We start from the raw sequence: 16,615 nt of genomic DNA, 5'->3' as shown, positions 1-16,615 counted from the left end.
TTCCACCTGGATCACCTTCTCACACTCTCTCTCCCCACATCGTGCTTCAAAGCCCAAGCCCAAACCTTAAGCTCCTCTATGAAGCCTTCCCTGATCCCCCAGCAGGAAACTGTCCCCTTCCTCTGTAATGCTATCATTTATGGATGTGGCTTAGGCCTCTTACTGGCTGGGCCAACATGCACAGCTTTCAGGATTGAGCACTGTACAACTCCAGAGGGTGCCACTCACAGACTTGCTGGGAATGGTACTCCCTGGAGTCATGCAGCACGGGTGACTTGATCATCAAAAAGAGCAAAGGACAGTGTATGGCAGGTCTGGCTCACTTTGGTACCCCCCGGGCACCCAGCATGTTGCCTCTTTACGGTTAAGTCTGGCTGGTATTAGGCAATCCCTCCACTCCAGACACCTCTGCGAGAGAATGGGAGACCTAGAGTGGGGAGGCGAGCCACTCACCCTCCGAGTGCTTGCTGGAGCCAGCCTGGACGACCTAGCTCTGGGATTGCAGGGGCCCGTGAGGCCTACATCCACTTCCTGAGCAGCAGCCACTGAGGCAGGATCTGAAAATGGACGGGGTGACAAGGAGGATGGCGGGGGTGGAGGCAGGCTCTGTTCCATGGAGCCTTCCTGGCAGCCAATCCAGACTGAAAGTCCAAGGAGAAGCAAATTTACGGTTCCCCTGAACTGCCCCAGACCCCAAGGCAGCAGGAAGCCCCAGCTGCCTGGAGTCGTGTTGGGGACGAAGAGGGGGGCCTCCGGGCTTCTCTTCCACCCTCTTTGCAAGCAGTGGCTTCTCAGCTCGGCTGGAGAGTTCAACCAGTGGCCCAGAAGACGTTCTGTGCTGGGAAGTGAGGTGGCCAGGGACTGTGGAGGGTGCGGTGGGGAGGGCTTCCTGGCCCTTAGGGAGCTGGGAAGGGAGCAAGGATGCTGGAGAACAGATCCCTGCTGGAGAACCAGAGAAAGTCCTGTCTGAAGTCAGTTTGAGGAAACTGAGGCAAGGGTTGCTTTCTTGGCCATAAAATAGCCAGTAGAACCAGACATCCAGGTTTCTGCTCTCAACTAGCAGCTCTGTGGCCCAGTGGCTTCCAGGGGTTGTCCTGGAAACAAGGGAGCCCGGATTAGTGGCCTGATCTGCCACTTACCAGCAGCCCACTCGGACTGGTGACTGTACCTCTGAGCCTACGGATGGCGAAAATGATAGCGATTGCTTGCCAGAGCTCTCGTGAGATTATGTAACACCTCGAGCAGGGTAATCAATAAGTGCCGGCTGTTACTACTGCTTTATTGTCCCTCCTACTTGTCCTCACTTGGGAGGCCTAGAGACCAAATCTCCAGCATATTCTCCAGACTTCCTCCACTGTTCGCTCTGGGGCGCTGGGCACAGGCTCAGGGCACCTCGTGTCTGGTGTTGTGTCTGCTATGCCAAGCAATTCACCAGAAGACGTCGTGAGAATGGAGAATAGTGGGTTGTGGATGGAGGTATCTTTGGGTGTGTATACTGATGGCACTTGGAGAAACTTACCCCTGAACACAACCGAGTGAAACGGAGTCACTGTGGGAGTTGCAGGTGGGTTAAGAGGCAGATACCAAGACATGTCTCAAATGGGTCAGCCGGGGATTCCTTGCCCTGTCGGTGTGGGTCTCCTCCTAGGGGGACCCAGAGAAACCCTAAGGATCTTGAACTGAATGAGGCCTTTGGGCTCACCCTAGACAAGCCCTGAAACATGATGGGCCACCTTTCTTGAACACTTGTCTCCTGAATCCCCCAAATGTTTGAGTCCTTGAAGGTGGGCTCCCAGGGCACCAATGCCTCCACCTCAAGCTCCAGAACGACCCCGGTTCGGTTTCTGTGGAAAGCGTCCGACGAATCCTAGGATCTGTAGCTCACTAGTATTGCTGAATATTCCTAAGCAACCTGTAATCTCCCAACCTGTAATCAGAAGACAGAGCTGCTAAGTTGACCAGAGTAATGTTCCTGTCCAAAAATAAGACTAGAAAATCCTAACTGAAGCAAAACATGACTGGCAATGTCAACACGAGTAGTTTTTTTCTCCCGTGTGAGGCCTTTGCAGGCGCTCGGTTGTGAGTACTGACATTTCATTTTGTTGACGTGCGGCTCGGGGACTTTTTGAGGATTTGGTATGACCTCTACTGGGCAGTATTATAGGCGCTTTCTACTTAGAAGACTATAGGCCGAGACTTCAAGGGAAGTTTATAGAAAACTTAGACATACTCCTGCACATCCAAATATAGCAGATATTCTCCCAAGCTGTTCACGGTTCACTGAGAACCAACAAATATCAAGAACCTGTTGCTCGACCCCATAGGCATCCCCTGATCTGTATACAAGGGAGCCTGTCTGCTTCTGTCTTATTTCAGGAGCCAGCAAATAAGTTTAGTACTTTCGGGAAAGTATATTTTTCTTGCAGCCAACAAAATTCATTGACTCTGAACCGGAAAGGACCTAGGAGTTCCCATGAAAGTGAAGGCCCACCCTCTGCTTGCAGACTTCCAGTGGCAAGATATTTGATGTTTCTCAAGAGAGCGGAGGCTTGTTATAAAGTGGACAGCAAGCTGTCCTTCTATACATCCATCCATGTAGTCATTAGATATTTATTAGTTACTGGATCAGGCAATGAAATCACTTCTTCTCCTTGAGGTTATCTTACCAGTATGATCACTAACTCCCCTGATGACCCCACCTAGAGAACAGAACAAAGGAACATGCTTTGTAAACAATTAATGTTCTCTTATTACAAAAATGATACGTGATCACTGAAAATTAGAAAATATGGCTAAACCAAAACATAGGAGTTAAAAAGCACCCATAATGCCATTATGGCATTTCTTTTGCCGGACAAACTTCTAGTCATCCTTCAACATTCAAGTCAAAGATGACACCATTAAGGGGCGCCCGGGTGGCTCAATCTGTTAAGCGTCTGGCTTTGGCTCAGGTCGTGAGTTTGAGCCCCGCGTTAGGCTCTGTGCTGACAGCTCGGAGTCTGGAGCCTGCTTCAGATTCTGTCTCCCTCTCTCTATTCCCCCTCCCCCACTCATGCTCTGTCTCTCTCTCTCTCTCTCTCTCTCTCAAGAATAAATAAAAAAAACATTAAAATTTTTTAACAAAAAGATGGACCATTAAGGCAGAGCCTTAAGTGGTCATATCCAGGCATCTTTCTTTGTGGGATCACCTTTGCCTCACCCCAAACCCTGGTGCAATTGGACCTCTGCTCCCTGAGAAACTACATTCATCACAGACTTTTCAACCACCTTCTCTAGAGGTTTGTGGGTTTAAGGAACACGCCATTCTTCCCCCAACTCCTGACCAAGCACCCTGCACTCAGCCCAGACTGAGTATGAGGACCTCCCCAGGAGGATCATCACCCAGTCCAAACCAGTTCATGTGTCCTTAGGGCCTGTCTTCTTCTCTGCCAGGCAAGCCACAAATGTAAAAGCCAACAGAACTAGTAACCCGGCCTTGTAAATCAAACACACAAATCCCCTTTCCACCCCCCTCCCTATGCCCACAGAGAGGCCCAAAACCATTTCTTTGCAAAATGGCTCACATTAACAATAGTAACTTTTCTGACTTGTGGAGCCTGTACTAAATGCCAGGGACGGCTCCCAGCACTATGCCAATTATTTGCCTTTTTAAATCTGTCTCACTCCCTATTGACTTTACAGGACCAGTTTCACCCTCTCTGGGAGGCGGGATGCTTAACAGATCCCTGCAACTGGTGACTGCTCAATAATGCTATGGGTGATGAGCAAATGTCTACACCCTCCTCCAAAATAAGGCATTTCAATTCTGGCCTCTGGGGATCTGCTTTTGAAGTAAGAGGTCATTTTGAATGCATGGTGGTCTCTGCAGCTGTTGAGTAAAAAGAAGGGAGGGGAACCCCATTGGGAAACACCTTCTGCCCCACCCCCTTCCCTTTTCCCAAACTCTGATGGAAGATGCTTCAGTCAACAGAAGGAAGCGGAAGAGAGGTCTTGGTTGGCCTCCCTACAGGAGGGATCTGGAGTGCCCTGCCCTGCCCTGCCCACGGTGCATGGACTCTAGCAGATGCAGGAGCCTCCCCCACGCCCCCTACCTCCCCACACACTAAAGGGCACGCTCCAGGACCCGCTCTTCCTTCAGCAGCAATGTCTAGGAGCTGTTTCTGCAGACCTGCCACTGAGGGAAGCCCCATTGGCAAGCAGTGAGAGGACTTGGAGTAGAAACAACAAATAGGCTGGGAGAGGTAGCTGCCAAAACAAACCAAATGCAAAAGGGCTGCTTGCCACCACCTCAGCTGGGCCTGGGCCAGGAGCACAGAGAGATGAGAACACATACGTGCAGAGAGACACATAGTTCCAGCAAGCTCTCTATTCTGCTCCTGGGGGGGCTCCAGGGCAAGGGAGCCTTGCAGTCAAGGCTGATAGGGGGACAAGGTGGGTGGCTATGGAGTGGGGTGGGGGTGGGGGACCTGAAAGAAATGTCTCTGGTCTTGTCTCCCTTAAGTCTCCCCAGTGCCCCCTGCTTTCTAGCCACCGAGTCCCACAGTACACGCTGCCTATTCGTGACTCCCCTTTGTGCATGCTGACCCCCCCTGCCAGAGATGTCTGTCCTCTCCTCTCTTTTGCCTGGCAAACTCCTATTCATCCTTCAATACCCAAGTCAACAGTGAAACCATTTTAGACTCCAGCAGGAAGCTAGCCATTTCATTCTCTACATTCCCAACTCATGGCTACCCTTACATCGTACATAACTCACCTTCTCACTCATTCACAAATTTGTGTATCTACCTTCCCAGTTAAATGAGGAGCTCCTTGAAGGCAGGGGTTTTTGTACTGATTTTGTATCCCAGGGCCCAACCCAGGCTTTGGCTCACAGTAGGCACTCAGCACGTTTGTTGGAATGAAGCACTGGTCTGGTAAGGAGTCCGCTTGCCCGAGTTGCTGGCAGTCAATCACCTGGCATCAAAGTCCCTCAACAGGAATATCCAGGCCAGAGGGAGGGTTTTTGAGAAATGAGAAGCCTTATTTTCAGAACCCCAAACCAAACCGCCTTCAGGCAAATTAGAGTAAAACCTCTGTTACTTTTAAGTCAGAGGCTTTCCAACTCTTGTGACTTTGATCTATGGTAAAAAACACAATTGGGGCGCCTGGGTGGCGCAGTCGGTTAAGCCTCCGACTTCAGCCAGGTCACGATCTCGCGGTCCGTGAGTTCAAGCCCCGCATCGGGCTCTGGGCTGATGGCTCGGAGCCTGGAGCCTGTTTCCGATTCTGTGTCTCCCTCTCTCTCTGCCCCTCCCCCGTTCATGCTCTGTCTCTCTCTGTCCCAAAAATAAATAAAAAACGTTGAAAAAAAAAATTAAAAAAAAAAAACCAACACAATTTATATCATAAGTAGCACATGTGTAACTCTACACCTACCCCTAACTGGAAAGGCACTAACAAAACACCGGTTCAGTGGCTTTTTTTAATAGAAAAAGAACAAAAAAAATAAATGAAAAATCGTTGAAAAAAAAAATTAAAAAAAAAAAGGGGCGCCTGGGTGGCGCAGTCGGTTAAGCGTCCGACTTCAGCCAGGTCACGATCTCGCGGTCCGGGAGTTCGAGCCCCGCGTCGGGCTCTGGGCTGATGGCTCAGAGCCTGGAGCCTGTTTCCGATTCTGTGTCTCCCTCTCTCTCTGCCCCTCCCCCTTTCATGCTCTGTCTCTCTCTGTCCCAAAAATAAATAAATAAATAAAAACGTTGAAAAAAAAATAGAAAAAGAAAAAAAAAAAAACTTTCTAAATGGCTCCGACCCAGTGAATTGATTTCAAGACCCACAAATGGATCACCACCCACTTTGATAAACGTTGCCTTCAGTGACTCCAGCTTGATAAGCATGAGAAATCAGATCCTCTTACAAACACCCAAACAAAAATCACTGATTACCTGTGTGCCCAGTAATTCAGGGAGGAAGCTCTCCTTTCCCACTGGAGCAGCCCGTCGAGAAGGGTCTAAAGGGCTCTGGACCACAACTGCTTGGAACCACCTGGGCCCCGCAGGACTGGGAATCAAATGAAACAGTCCCTATCATAGAGTCTGACACAGGGAAGGCCCACGGTTTTTGTTTGCTCCCTTCATCCTTAAATTCTCACCTTTCCTGTCTCGGGAACCACCACCAGAAAGCCCGATGCTTCTTGAGTACACAACCATCCTGCTGCACTTTAAGCAGGCAAGATGGAACACCTCATCCCTCGGCCTTCCTCTGAGAGTACACAAAATGTTAAAGCAAACACTGGGATTCTCCGGTTTTTGCATTGCACTACAGTCTGTTTTCTTACACAGTCTGTAATACTATCTACGCTCTCTGTAAAGGCAGAAAACACCTGGGGTCCCCTCCTGTACCTAAATACTTGCAAAGTTTCCTACTCTCCCTTTCCAGGCACACACAGAATTTACACAGGGGAGAGCCAGCCGCAGTGGGGTAGCTGCACACTAACACAGCTTGATATTTTTTATTGTCGATGACAAAGCTTACAGACCACAAAGACGGTAAGACCCACGGCTTGGGCCCAACAAGAGACAATACTCTTTCCCTCAGTTCAGAGTCCTCTGGGCTGTAAGGGAAACAGGATTTCTCTTACGTGGCTCTGGTAGGAGGTCCATGGCCACATTCAGTACAAGGAGAGCCACATCTGAACCTAGCTACCTGGGGGTAGGTGGGCAACGCTGTCCTCATTTGGATTACTTGGGTGTAACCCTGAAAACACGGATGTGGATGGCCGAGTTGTTGCGGATGCGGGTCAGCGGCTCTCGGGTATCAGTCTCTGGTTCCAGCTCATCGACGAGCTCCACGGTGGAGGTATTGGCAGCCACCTGCAAGGACCCGAAGCTGCCCGCCTGTAGCTGTAGAGCAATGTTGATGGCACGGTTGATGGCCAGGCCCAAGCCATGAATGTAGATTTCACTGCAGGAGTTCTGACCCCGAGCCCCTCCGTCCAGAAGCTTTTGGCAGCGGGCCAGCTGGGCTTTAAAGTCAGTCTTCATGTTGACGTAAATGTCATTGGGTCTCCGGGGCAGGCGGTGGGGGAGCCGCTTCCGAAGGGTATACTCCACCGGGTCCAGCTCAGCCTCGACGGCCCCGCGGGGCTCTCGATTTTCCGCCATGCTGTGCGCCCTGACGCGGGGAGGGAGATCAGAGAGGTGACAAGCGACTTCGCTTTCTTCCCTACCCCGTTTCTAGCCCAGAGGGTGCAGACAGGAGGGGGCGCACTCAACGCCCCTCTTCCCTTCCAGCCTCAGTCCCCTCCCACTCACTTCGGACTTGCGTGTCTCCCTCACCCCCAGTTCCTATTCATCCAGGGCATCTCCCCCACCCTCAGGTCCCTCCACAGCCCCCTTCCCCCGCGCCTACACTCTCCAGTCCACAGTGCTCTCCCCAAGCACGCGGCCCACTCCCGGCCGAACCACTCAAGTTTGCGTCGACCCGCCCGGGCTGAGGGCGCGGCCCGCGACCCACAAGCCCTAGGACGAGAAGGAAAGCCGCGCGTAACAGGATCGCGAGATCGCAGGCACCCTGGCGGCTCCCGGCTCCTGAAAGGGCTGCCAAGTGCGCACGCGCGCCCCGCCCCCCGAGGCCCGGCCCGCGTGATCCACGAATCGCTTTCCCGGCCTCCGTTCTCCCCGCCCCTTCGGGCGCTCGCGCAACCGCGGGACGTGTTTAAGTAACGCGAGAGATCTGAGAGACGGGCTCTACCATGTGTACGCCACGCAAGCTGAGCGCGGATGCGGGGGGCATGTATTAAGTCAAATCCCGGGAGAGTCAGCTTTCCTAGGCCAGTCCAAGTTCCTGGCCCACGAACGGGATCTTAGAGGGGAGACAGGAGGCTGTTCTAAGGACGTGGAGGATTTGGGGTAGGGGACTGCCAAAGACCAAAAAAAGGGCTGCGAGTTCAAGAGAACCTGAAGGGGATTGAAGGCAAGTCTGGACTCCCGCGTTCATCGCGGTTTCTCTGGTCAGAGGAGGCGCGGCAGAGTTGGCAGAACTGACTCCCCTGCCCAAGGCCCCTGCTGCCCAGAGACTTGAGTAGGGGATTGAGTGACGAGGTCGGGCCCCGGGCAGAAAAAGCCACCTCTGGACTCCCCAGTAGATCACGGGGACCTGTCCCTTTCCCCTATCACTTGCAAGGGCTGACCCCAAAGTCAGCCCTTGGAGACCCAAGCTACGAGACGTAGGCCCAGCCTTCACGGCTCCCCCGGAGCATGCTGACCGACCCACACCTCTCAACCTTTGCCCGCCAGTTCATCGTCCTCTGTCCACCCCCACTCCCGCCCCCAGCAGGGACGTGCACCCCCTGGTGGGCAGGGCGAGGCAGCGCCTGCGGGTTCCTGGCTCCCGATGGCAGTTGGGAGGGGTTTCCTCTGCCCAGATTGGTATCGTTTTTTGGAGAGTTCTCTTCAAAAAGGAGTTAGACTTGCATTGGGAACCTAGAGCTGTTCTCTGCTTGAGTTGCCCCAACACTTAAATACGGATGATAATTCGTGTTCTGCCACTAGGAAACCCAAAATAACCTTGTAAACTTAAGCCTACGCATGTGAGTTGGCATTTTTATGACCCCATTTGACTGCAGGTTGGAAAGGGGTCAGGTTCTTGAGAACTTTTCTCCCAGCATCATTTAAATCCTGTAGTTCTCCCTTTAGTTTCAGATTTTCATTAATCACAAGTTTGGGGGTTTATGTGGCGTGAGGAGGAAAGGCTATTCTGCCTCAAAAGTGACATCTGAGCTGAGTTTTGATGGATAAACTGTTTTTCAAGGAACCAAGGAGTATTCTGGAAACACTGAATGGTATTTTGAAAAGAATGGAAACGTAATCTAAGCTTCCACTTCAAGGAACTAGAAAATGAGCCAAATAAAGCCAAAGGAAAAAGAAGTGAGGAAATAATAAAAGAATAAAAATCAAACTGAACACAAAAACAATAAAGAAACTCAAAAGAAAAGCTAGTTCTCTGAAAAGATCGATAAAGTTGATAAGCATGTAGCAAGACTGACAAGTCAGAACCAGAGAAGGAAAACTGGTGCCTGGCTGGCTCAGTCAGTAGAACATGCATGCAACTCTTGATCATGGGGTTGTAAGTCTGAGCCCCAGGTTCGGTGTAGAGATTACTTGGAGATAAAATCTTAAAAAAAAAAAAAATCAAATTATGATTACTAGAAATGAAAGTAGGGATAGCACTAAAGATAGCCTCATATGCAAAAGATACTTAGAGAATAATACAGGCATGCCTTGGAGATATTGTGGGTTCAGTTCCAGACCACTGCAGTAAAGTGAATATCACAGTAAAGTGAGTCAAATAAATTTTTTGGTTTCCCAGTACATATAAAAGTTATATTTACATCATAGTCTGTTAAGTAGTCTATTAAGTTTGCAATGGCATTATATCTTTTTTAAAAAAGCATGTATCTTAATTTAAAAATACTTTGTTGAAAACATAAAAATATTTTATTGATGGGGCACCTGGGTGGCTCAGTCGTTTAAGTGTCCAACTTTGGCACAGGTCACGATCTCATGGTTGGTGAGTTTGAGTCCCAAGTCGGGCTCTGTGCTCATAACACAGAGCCTGCTTGGGATTCTCTCCCTCCCTCTCTCTCTCTGTCCCTCCCCTGCCCTCTGTCTCTCTCTCTCTCTCTCTCTCTCTCTCTCTCTCTCTCTCTCTCTCAAAAATAAATAAATAAACATTAAAAAATACTTTACTGCTGAAAAATGCTAACCATCATCAGCTTTCAGTGAGTTGTGATCACGATTACAGACCATAACAAATATAATGAAGTTTGAAATATGAGAATTACCAAAATGACCCACAGACCCAGGCTTAAGCAAATGCTGTTGGAAAAGTGGTGCCAAGAGACAGGGTTGCCACAAACCTCCAGTTTGTAAAAAGTGCAGTAAAACAGGGTATCCTTGTACAAACAACTCGCTATACACAAATTCAACAACTTAGATGAAATGGACCAATTTCCTAGAAAACCACAACCTACGGAACTTACAGGAGATGAAATAGATCATCTGAATAGTCCTGTGGCTACTGAAGTAACTACATTCATAGTTTTAAAAAACCTTTAGAAAAAGAAACATCTAGGTCCACATGGTTTCCCTGGTGAATTCTACCAAATTCTACATAATCTCTTCTCTACAGAAGAGGAAGGAACACTTTCTAACTAATTTTATGAGGCCAAAACCAAAGATTATACAAAGAAAACTACGGACCAATATTTCTCATGAAAAAAGGTGAAAAAATCCTCAACAAAATTCTAGCAAACTGAATCCAGCAGTATATAAAAAGAATGATAAGCCATGACCAAGTAGAATTTACTCCAAAGATGCCAGACTGGCTCAAAAAATAGAAAATCAATCACTACCATTTACCAGGCTAAAGAAGAAAATGTATATGATCATATCAGTCAATGCAGAAAAAAACATTTAACATAATTTAGTATCCATTTATGAGAAAAACTGTCAGCAAAAAAAGAATAGAAGGGAGCCACCTGGCTGGCTCAGTTGGTGGAGTGAGGACTCCTGATTTCAGGGTTGTGAGTTCCAGCCCCACATTGGGTGTAGAGATTACTTTAAAAATAAAAATCATAAAAGAACAGAAGGAACTTCCTCAACTTGTTAATGAGCATCTACAGAAACTCTACAGATGGCTACAACCATATTTAATGACATAAGACAGATGTAAGACAGTTTTCTCTTAAAATCAGGAACAAGGCAAGGATGTCTTCTCTAACCATCCTCACTATTGAAGTCCCACCCAGTGCAATAAGGCAAGAAAAGGATACAGTGTAAAAAAGCAAAGAAAAGATTGGAAAGGAAGAAATAAAATTCTCTATTTGCAGGTAACATACATGACTATTGGAAACTGAAATTTAAAACAGTACCATTACAATCCAGAGAGAGGGGGATCAGGAGTGAGGGAAGTAGAAGGAGGGGGAAATATTTAGGTATAAGTCTGACAAAACATGCAAAGAATATGTATGCTAAAAACTACAAAATCCTGATGAAGAACTCAAAGATCTAAATTAATAGATGTCCATGTATTAGAACACTGAACATAGTAAAGATATCAATTCTCTCCAAACTGAACTCTAGGTTTAAGGCAATTCCTATGAAAATCCCAGCAAGAATTTTGTAGATCTAACCAACTTCACTGTAAAGTTAACACGGAAGGGCAAAGCAAGGTAAAGCAATTTTGAAAGAGTTGGAATCACAATACCTTATTTTAAGACTTACTACAGTATCAAGACAGTGTAGTATCTGCCAAGGGATAGACACACAAATCAATAAGATGGACTAGAGGGTCGCCTGGGTGGCTCAGTTGGTTAAGCGCCCGACTAATGATGTCAGCCCAGGTCATGCTCTCACAGTTTGTGAGCTTGGGCCCGCATCAGGCTCTGTGCTGACAGTGTGGAGCCTGCTTGGGATTCTCTTTCCCCCCTCTCTCTCTGCCCCTACCCCGCTTGCTCTCTCTCTCTCTCAAAATAAGTGAATAAACCTAAAAGACATTTTTAAAAGATGGAATAGAGAATCCAGAAACTGATTCTCACAAATACAGCCAGACAAAGGTGCAAAAGCAGTTGAAGGAGAAAAGAATAAAGAATTGAACCTTGGGGCACCTGGGTGGCTCAGTCAGTTAAGTGTCCGACTAACGATTTCAGCCCAGGTCATGATCTCACGGTTCAAGAATGGGAGCCCCACATTGGGCTCTGCGCTGAGAGCCCAGAGCCTGGTATGGATCCTCTGTCTCCCTCCATCTCTGCCCTTCCCCCATGCTCGCTGTCTCGCGTGCTCTCTCTCTCTCTCTTTAAAAAATAAATAAACATTAAAAAAAGAAAGAAAAAAAGAAAGAATGGGGCGTCTGGGTGGCTCAGTCGGTTGAGCGTCCGACTTCGGCTCAGGTCATGATCTCGCGGTCTGTGAGTTCGAGCCCCATGTCGGGCTCTGTGCTGACAGCTCAGAGCCTGGAGCCTGCTTCGGATTCTGTGTCTCCCTCTCTTTCTGCCCCTCCCCTGCTTGTACTCTCTCTCTCTCTCTCTTTCACAAAAATAAATAAAACATTAAAAAATTTTTAAAAAATTAACCCTGTGAAAGATCACGTTAGTAGAATGAAAAGAGAAGCCATCCATCGACTGGGAGAAAATATTTGCCAATTACATTTCAGACAAAGGATTCGTATCCAGAATAAACTCTCTAAATTCAAGAGTCAGAAAACAAACAATCCAATTAGAAAATGGGCAAAAGTCTTGAACTGACGCTTAGGTAAAGATGGTGTAAGTGTGGCAAATATGCACATAAAATATACAAAGTTGTTAACCGTTGAGGAAACTCAAATTAAAACCATGATGAGGCACCACCACACATCTATCAGAACGTCTAAAAGAAAAAAATCTTACCAACCAAGTATTCACAAGAAAGCAGGGAAACTGGATGTCTCACACACTGCTTGTGGGAACGAGAAATGGTCTAGCCACTCTGCAAAAGAGTTGGGCAGTTTCTTCTAAAACGAACCATACAGGGGCACCTGGGTGGCTCAGTCGGTTGAGCTCAGGTTATGATTGGTCACCTGGATGGCTCAGGTCATGATCTCACAGTCTGTGAGTTCGAGCCCCACATCGGGCTCTGTGCTGATAGCTCGAAGCCTGGAGCCTGCTTCGGATTCTGTCTCTTTCTCTCTCTCTCTCTCTCTCTCTCTCTCTCTCTCTCTCTCTCTCTCTGTCTTTCCCTCCCTTCTCTCTCTCTCTCTCAAAAATAAATAAGCTTTAAACATAAATAAGTAAATTTTTAAAAATAAAAAATAAAATAAAATAGAAATAAAACGAACCATATATATGCTTAGCCTATGACCCAGCAACAACACTCAAAGGCATTTAAAAACCTGTTCACCGGGGCGCCTGGGTGGCTCAGTCGGTTAAGCATCCGACTTCGGCTCAGGTCATGATCTCGTGGTCCGTGGGTTCGAGCCCCGCGTCGGGCTCTGTGCTGACAGCTCAGAGCCTGGAGCCTGTTTCAGATTCTGTGTCTCCCTCTTTCTCTGACCCTCCCCTGTTCATGCTCTCTCTCTGTCTCAAACATAAATAAATGTTAAAAAATAAAATAAAAAATAAAAACCTGTTCACCAATGTCCATAGCCGCTTTATTTGTAGCAGCTCCAAACTGGAAATAACCCAGGTGTCTTTCGACGGGTCAATGGTCAAACAAGCTTCTCAGCAGTAACAAGTGGATCAAGACTTGATAGGCTGTTGGAATAAAGTTACATCCCAGAATTCTGTGCTAAGCCGCTCACAGTTTCGTGTGGAAGACAAACAAGATGAACAAAATGGTGAGACCAGTGCTAAATGGGGAGCATGTACAGGGTTCGGTGGGGCCCCCAGGAAGAAAGAACAGCCAATGTGACCTGGAGGAGATCCAAGGTTTTCCAAAGGAAGCAGTGGCTAAGCTGAGATAGGAATGTCTAGCATTGGGGCTCATAGCCTGTGCAGTCCCTCCCATTACAATGGATAGGTCTGGAAAGACTGAGCATTGTGTTAAGGAAGAAGGAAGGAACCACAAAAGATGCAGAAGGAGCAGCTGGTGAGGTAGGAAGAAAAACCAGGGAGTATGGTGTCCTGGAAATTATGGAAGGAAAGCATTTCCTGGAGGAGGGAGTGATCAGCTGTGTCTATGCTGCTGACAGGCCGCATAAGATAATGGTCCAGTGGGGGTACCTGGGTGGCTCAATCCATTAAGCATCAGACTTTGGCTTGGGTCATGATCTCACGATTCGTGAGTTCGAGCCCTGCTTTGGGTTAGTGCCTTTTCCCTCTCTGCCCCTCATGAGATTCTCTCTCTGCCCCCTCTCACTTGCACCCTCTCTCAAAAAAAAAAAAAAAAAAAAAAGATAATGGACCAGTGGGTTCAGCAACGAGTAGGTCATTCGTAACTTGAGACGCTAAGACAAAATCTTAGATCGTGGCAGAAAATAATTCTGAATGCAATAAATTCATTTTGAGGCCCATTTTGTCTGACAATTAACAATAAACAGTTTATGAACGATCACTCCATTACTCAGGATATGTGTCTTTTCATGGGATCTAAAATGTGGTTTCTGAACTCTGACATCCAGATACATATAAAGGTTCATGATTTATGTGGGTGAGGCCAGGCACCGTAAGAAACTGATGTGACATTAAGATGGTCCTTATCTTTTTTGCATTTCATTGAAGGTAATCACTACAGAGGAATCTGCCATTTGGAAAAAGGGCAGAACTTGGCTCTTTAAACTTACCTGGCACCTCCCTTTCATCTCGATTAATCATCTCGCCAAATCTCTTTCTTTACTTCAAAAGCAATTTAAAACAACATAGACCAAGGCATTTTACACCATAGCACCTGAATAAACAAAAACATGTTAGGTCTAAGTGATTTTTTTGTAATTTTCTCTTTCATTCTGTATGGGAGATACACAATTCTGATTTCAGTTTCTTTTCTCAAAAGAGGGTGCTTAACAGATTCAAATTCCCATGTCTTCAGCGGCAGCAGCCAGAGCGTTTTCCCCAACTTTACAGCTGGAGGAGATTACTTGGCTACAGTCACAAGTTGGAACACAAGGAACCTTTGGTGATCACTCCAATCTTGGACTCTGGAGTCTAGTCTGTGCTCCTTGCCAGGCTGCATCTAGTGGGTGCTACTCTATAATCAAACACTTTTTTTAAAAAGCTACTTATTTTGAGAGAGAGAGAGAGAGAGAGAGAGAGAGAGAGAGAGAGAATCCCAAGAAGGCTCCACATTGTCAGCACAGAGCCCAACGCAGGGCTTGATCCCACAAAGCATGAGATCACAACCTAGCTGAAATCAAGAATCCGATGCTTAACCCACTGAGCCACCCTGGTGCCCTGATCAAATACATTTTTATGGCAGCATTCAAAGCATTCAGCTGAAGTTCTGCTTTTCTTCTTACCCATCTACTCTTCTCCCATCAGCCTAGGTTGCGGCTACTATAAAGCTGACCCCCACTTTTCCTAAACCCACCCCGAATCCTGCCTTTCTTCCAGCTCAGCACAGCTGAGTCCACAGAGCTACAGTCCCTACAGCTACCGGTCGACAGAGGTCCCTCTTTTCCCTTGTACCATGTCTCCACCAAAATTTGCAATCTCACGTTGCTAATTAACAAAACACGCCAAGGCTTTACTCATTCCGAGATTAGGCTGCTGGGAACTTCAACCACCCAGGACACAATCTAGAAAAGTTAAAAAACAAGCAAAAAGCAAGGACAACAGCTTTTGAGTTAAGAAAAAACAACTGTTATAAAAAAGCTGATGAACTTTAGGTAATAAGTTCTCACCCAAGCTTAGATTCTGTTGATACATTTTATACAGTGTTAACAATCAGAATATTGTGGACCTGTGGAACCAGAAGCCCCTACCAGCAAACACCGGTGGAGTACCTGCCCTGTGCCAAGCACTGTGTTAAGTACTTTACCCCACAATCCAGAGATGGAAGAGATTATTTCCAAGGCCACAGGCAGTAATGAATGAAACCCACACGGGAGCCCTTGCTCTAAAATAATTCCACTTTCCAGCCTGGGAGCAAGCAGCTAGACTGGCAGCACTAAGAAATCCTGACTGCAAGAAAGTCAAGGGAACGGAAAAAAGCAGACACTAAAACTACAAGTGCACAGAAGCCTGGGGAATGCTCAGTGCAGGAACAAAGGGCCTTATGGTAGCTCCTGAGGTCTGTGCTCCATTATGGCACAACACAAGGGACTCAAGTTCTAAGTCTGACTTTACTTCTCCATATCCTAAGAATTACATTGTGTTTGGTAACAGCTATTATAGGAAGCTGGAAAGCAAAGTATACATTCTGGAATAACTGTAAAAAAAAAAAATAAAAAAAAAAAAGGTGAAAAAACCAGAACACTTTTTCATCCTGAAAAGTTCAAGGATTCTGGGAAACCCCTTTTTTAAACAAAGGAGGTGTCAATCTACTACTCGCATTTGCATAGTAATTTCTCTCTTTTCACAGCCTTTCATATTCACCTATTTTAATTCTTTCAGCACTCCGGGAAGGAAGTGGAGTGAGGGTCAGGGGTGGGGCGGAGAACTGCAATAATACCTGACTGCAAACGAGAAACCGAGGCCCGAAGGTATCAAATGCTTCCCCCGAAGTCTAGAAGCTAGTCAGTGGCGGCGCCAGATAGAAACTCTAGGTCTCACCAGCCAGTGCTGCCTCGGACAGTTTCCAAGTGATTAGTTCCTCACTTATTTCATATATCCCAGAACGTCTGAGTGAACACACATCTGGATTAAAAGTTGTCTCCTGCAATCCAGGCGGGCTTCCCGGAGGAAGCCGACTGGCGAAACTCAGAGCCCTGCGATGCCACCTGCGGCGGCCTCCGTCGCGACGGTCACGCGTCACTTGCCTCGGGGCAGCCGGGGAGCGCCCCGGGGACCCCCACCCCGGCCCGCTGCAGGCCCTGCGTCACGTGATGAGCCAGGCCCCGGGTCACGTGTCGGGGGGGGTCGGGGCGGCGGGCTTTGGGGCTCCTCGCAGGGCGCGCGGGGCGGGCGCCTGGCCGTGCGGGTCGCGGGGGACCGGAGCCGCGGAGGGGG

The 16,615-nt window shown here is 47.7% G+C and overlaps 1 protein-coding gene across 3 annotated transcripts; it reads right to left on the bottom strand.

Annotated features, from left to right (window-relative positions):
* Positions 1 to 6,452: 6,452 nt before the first annotated feature.
* On the bottom strand, positions 6,453 to 16,412 carry POP7 (POP7 ribonuclease P/MRP subunit). Of its 3 annotated transcripts, none has more exons than XM_040456011.1 (2): positions 16,220 to 16,412; positions 6,453 to 7,149 (listed from the first exon to the last, which is right to left on the bottom strand). In XM_040456011.1, exon 2 carries the CDS (start codon positions 7,137 to 7,139, stop codon positions 6,717 to 6,719), a length of 423 nt encoding a protein of 140 aa, XP_040311945.1. In that variant the 5' UTR covers positions 7,140 to 7,149; positions 16,220 to 16,412; the 3' UTR covers positions 6,453 to 6,716. The 3 variants fall into 3 exon arrangements, with proteins under 3 accessions (XP_040311945.1, XP_040311944.1, XP_040311943.1); XM_040456010.1 differs by lacking the exon at positions 16,220 to 16,412 and adding an exon at positions 16,119 to 16,139; XM_040456009.1 differs by lacking the exon at positions 16,220 to 16,412 and adding an exon at positions 7,387 to 7,575.
* Positions 16,413 to 16,615: the final 203 nt, after the last annotated feature.

This window comes from Herpailurus yagouaroundi, unplaced genomic scaffold, assembly GCF_014898765.1.
Source record: "Herpailurus yagouaroundi ecotype Mexico unplaced genomic scaffold, PumYag 216, whole genome shotgun sequence".
Lineage (NCBI taxonomy): Eukaryota > Metazoa > Chordata > Mammalia > Carnivora > Felidae > Herpailurus > Herpailurus yagouaroundi.
This window is presented reverse-complemented; position numbering and strand designations above follow the sequence as displayed.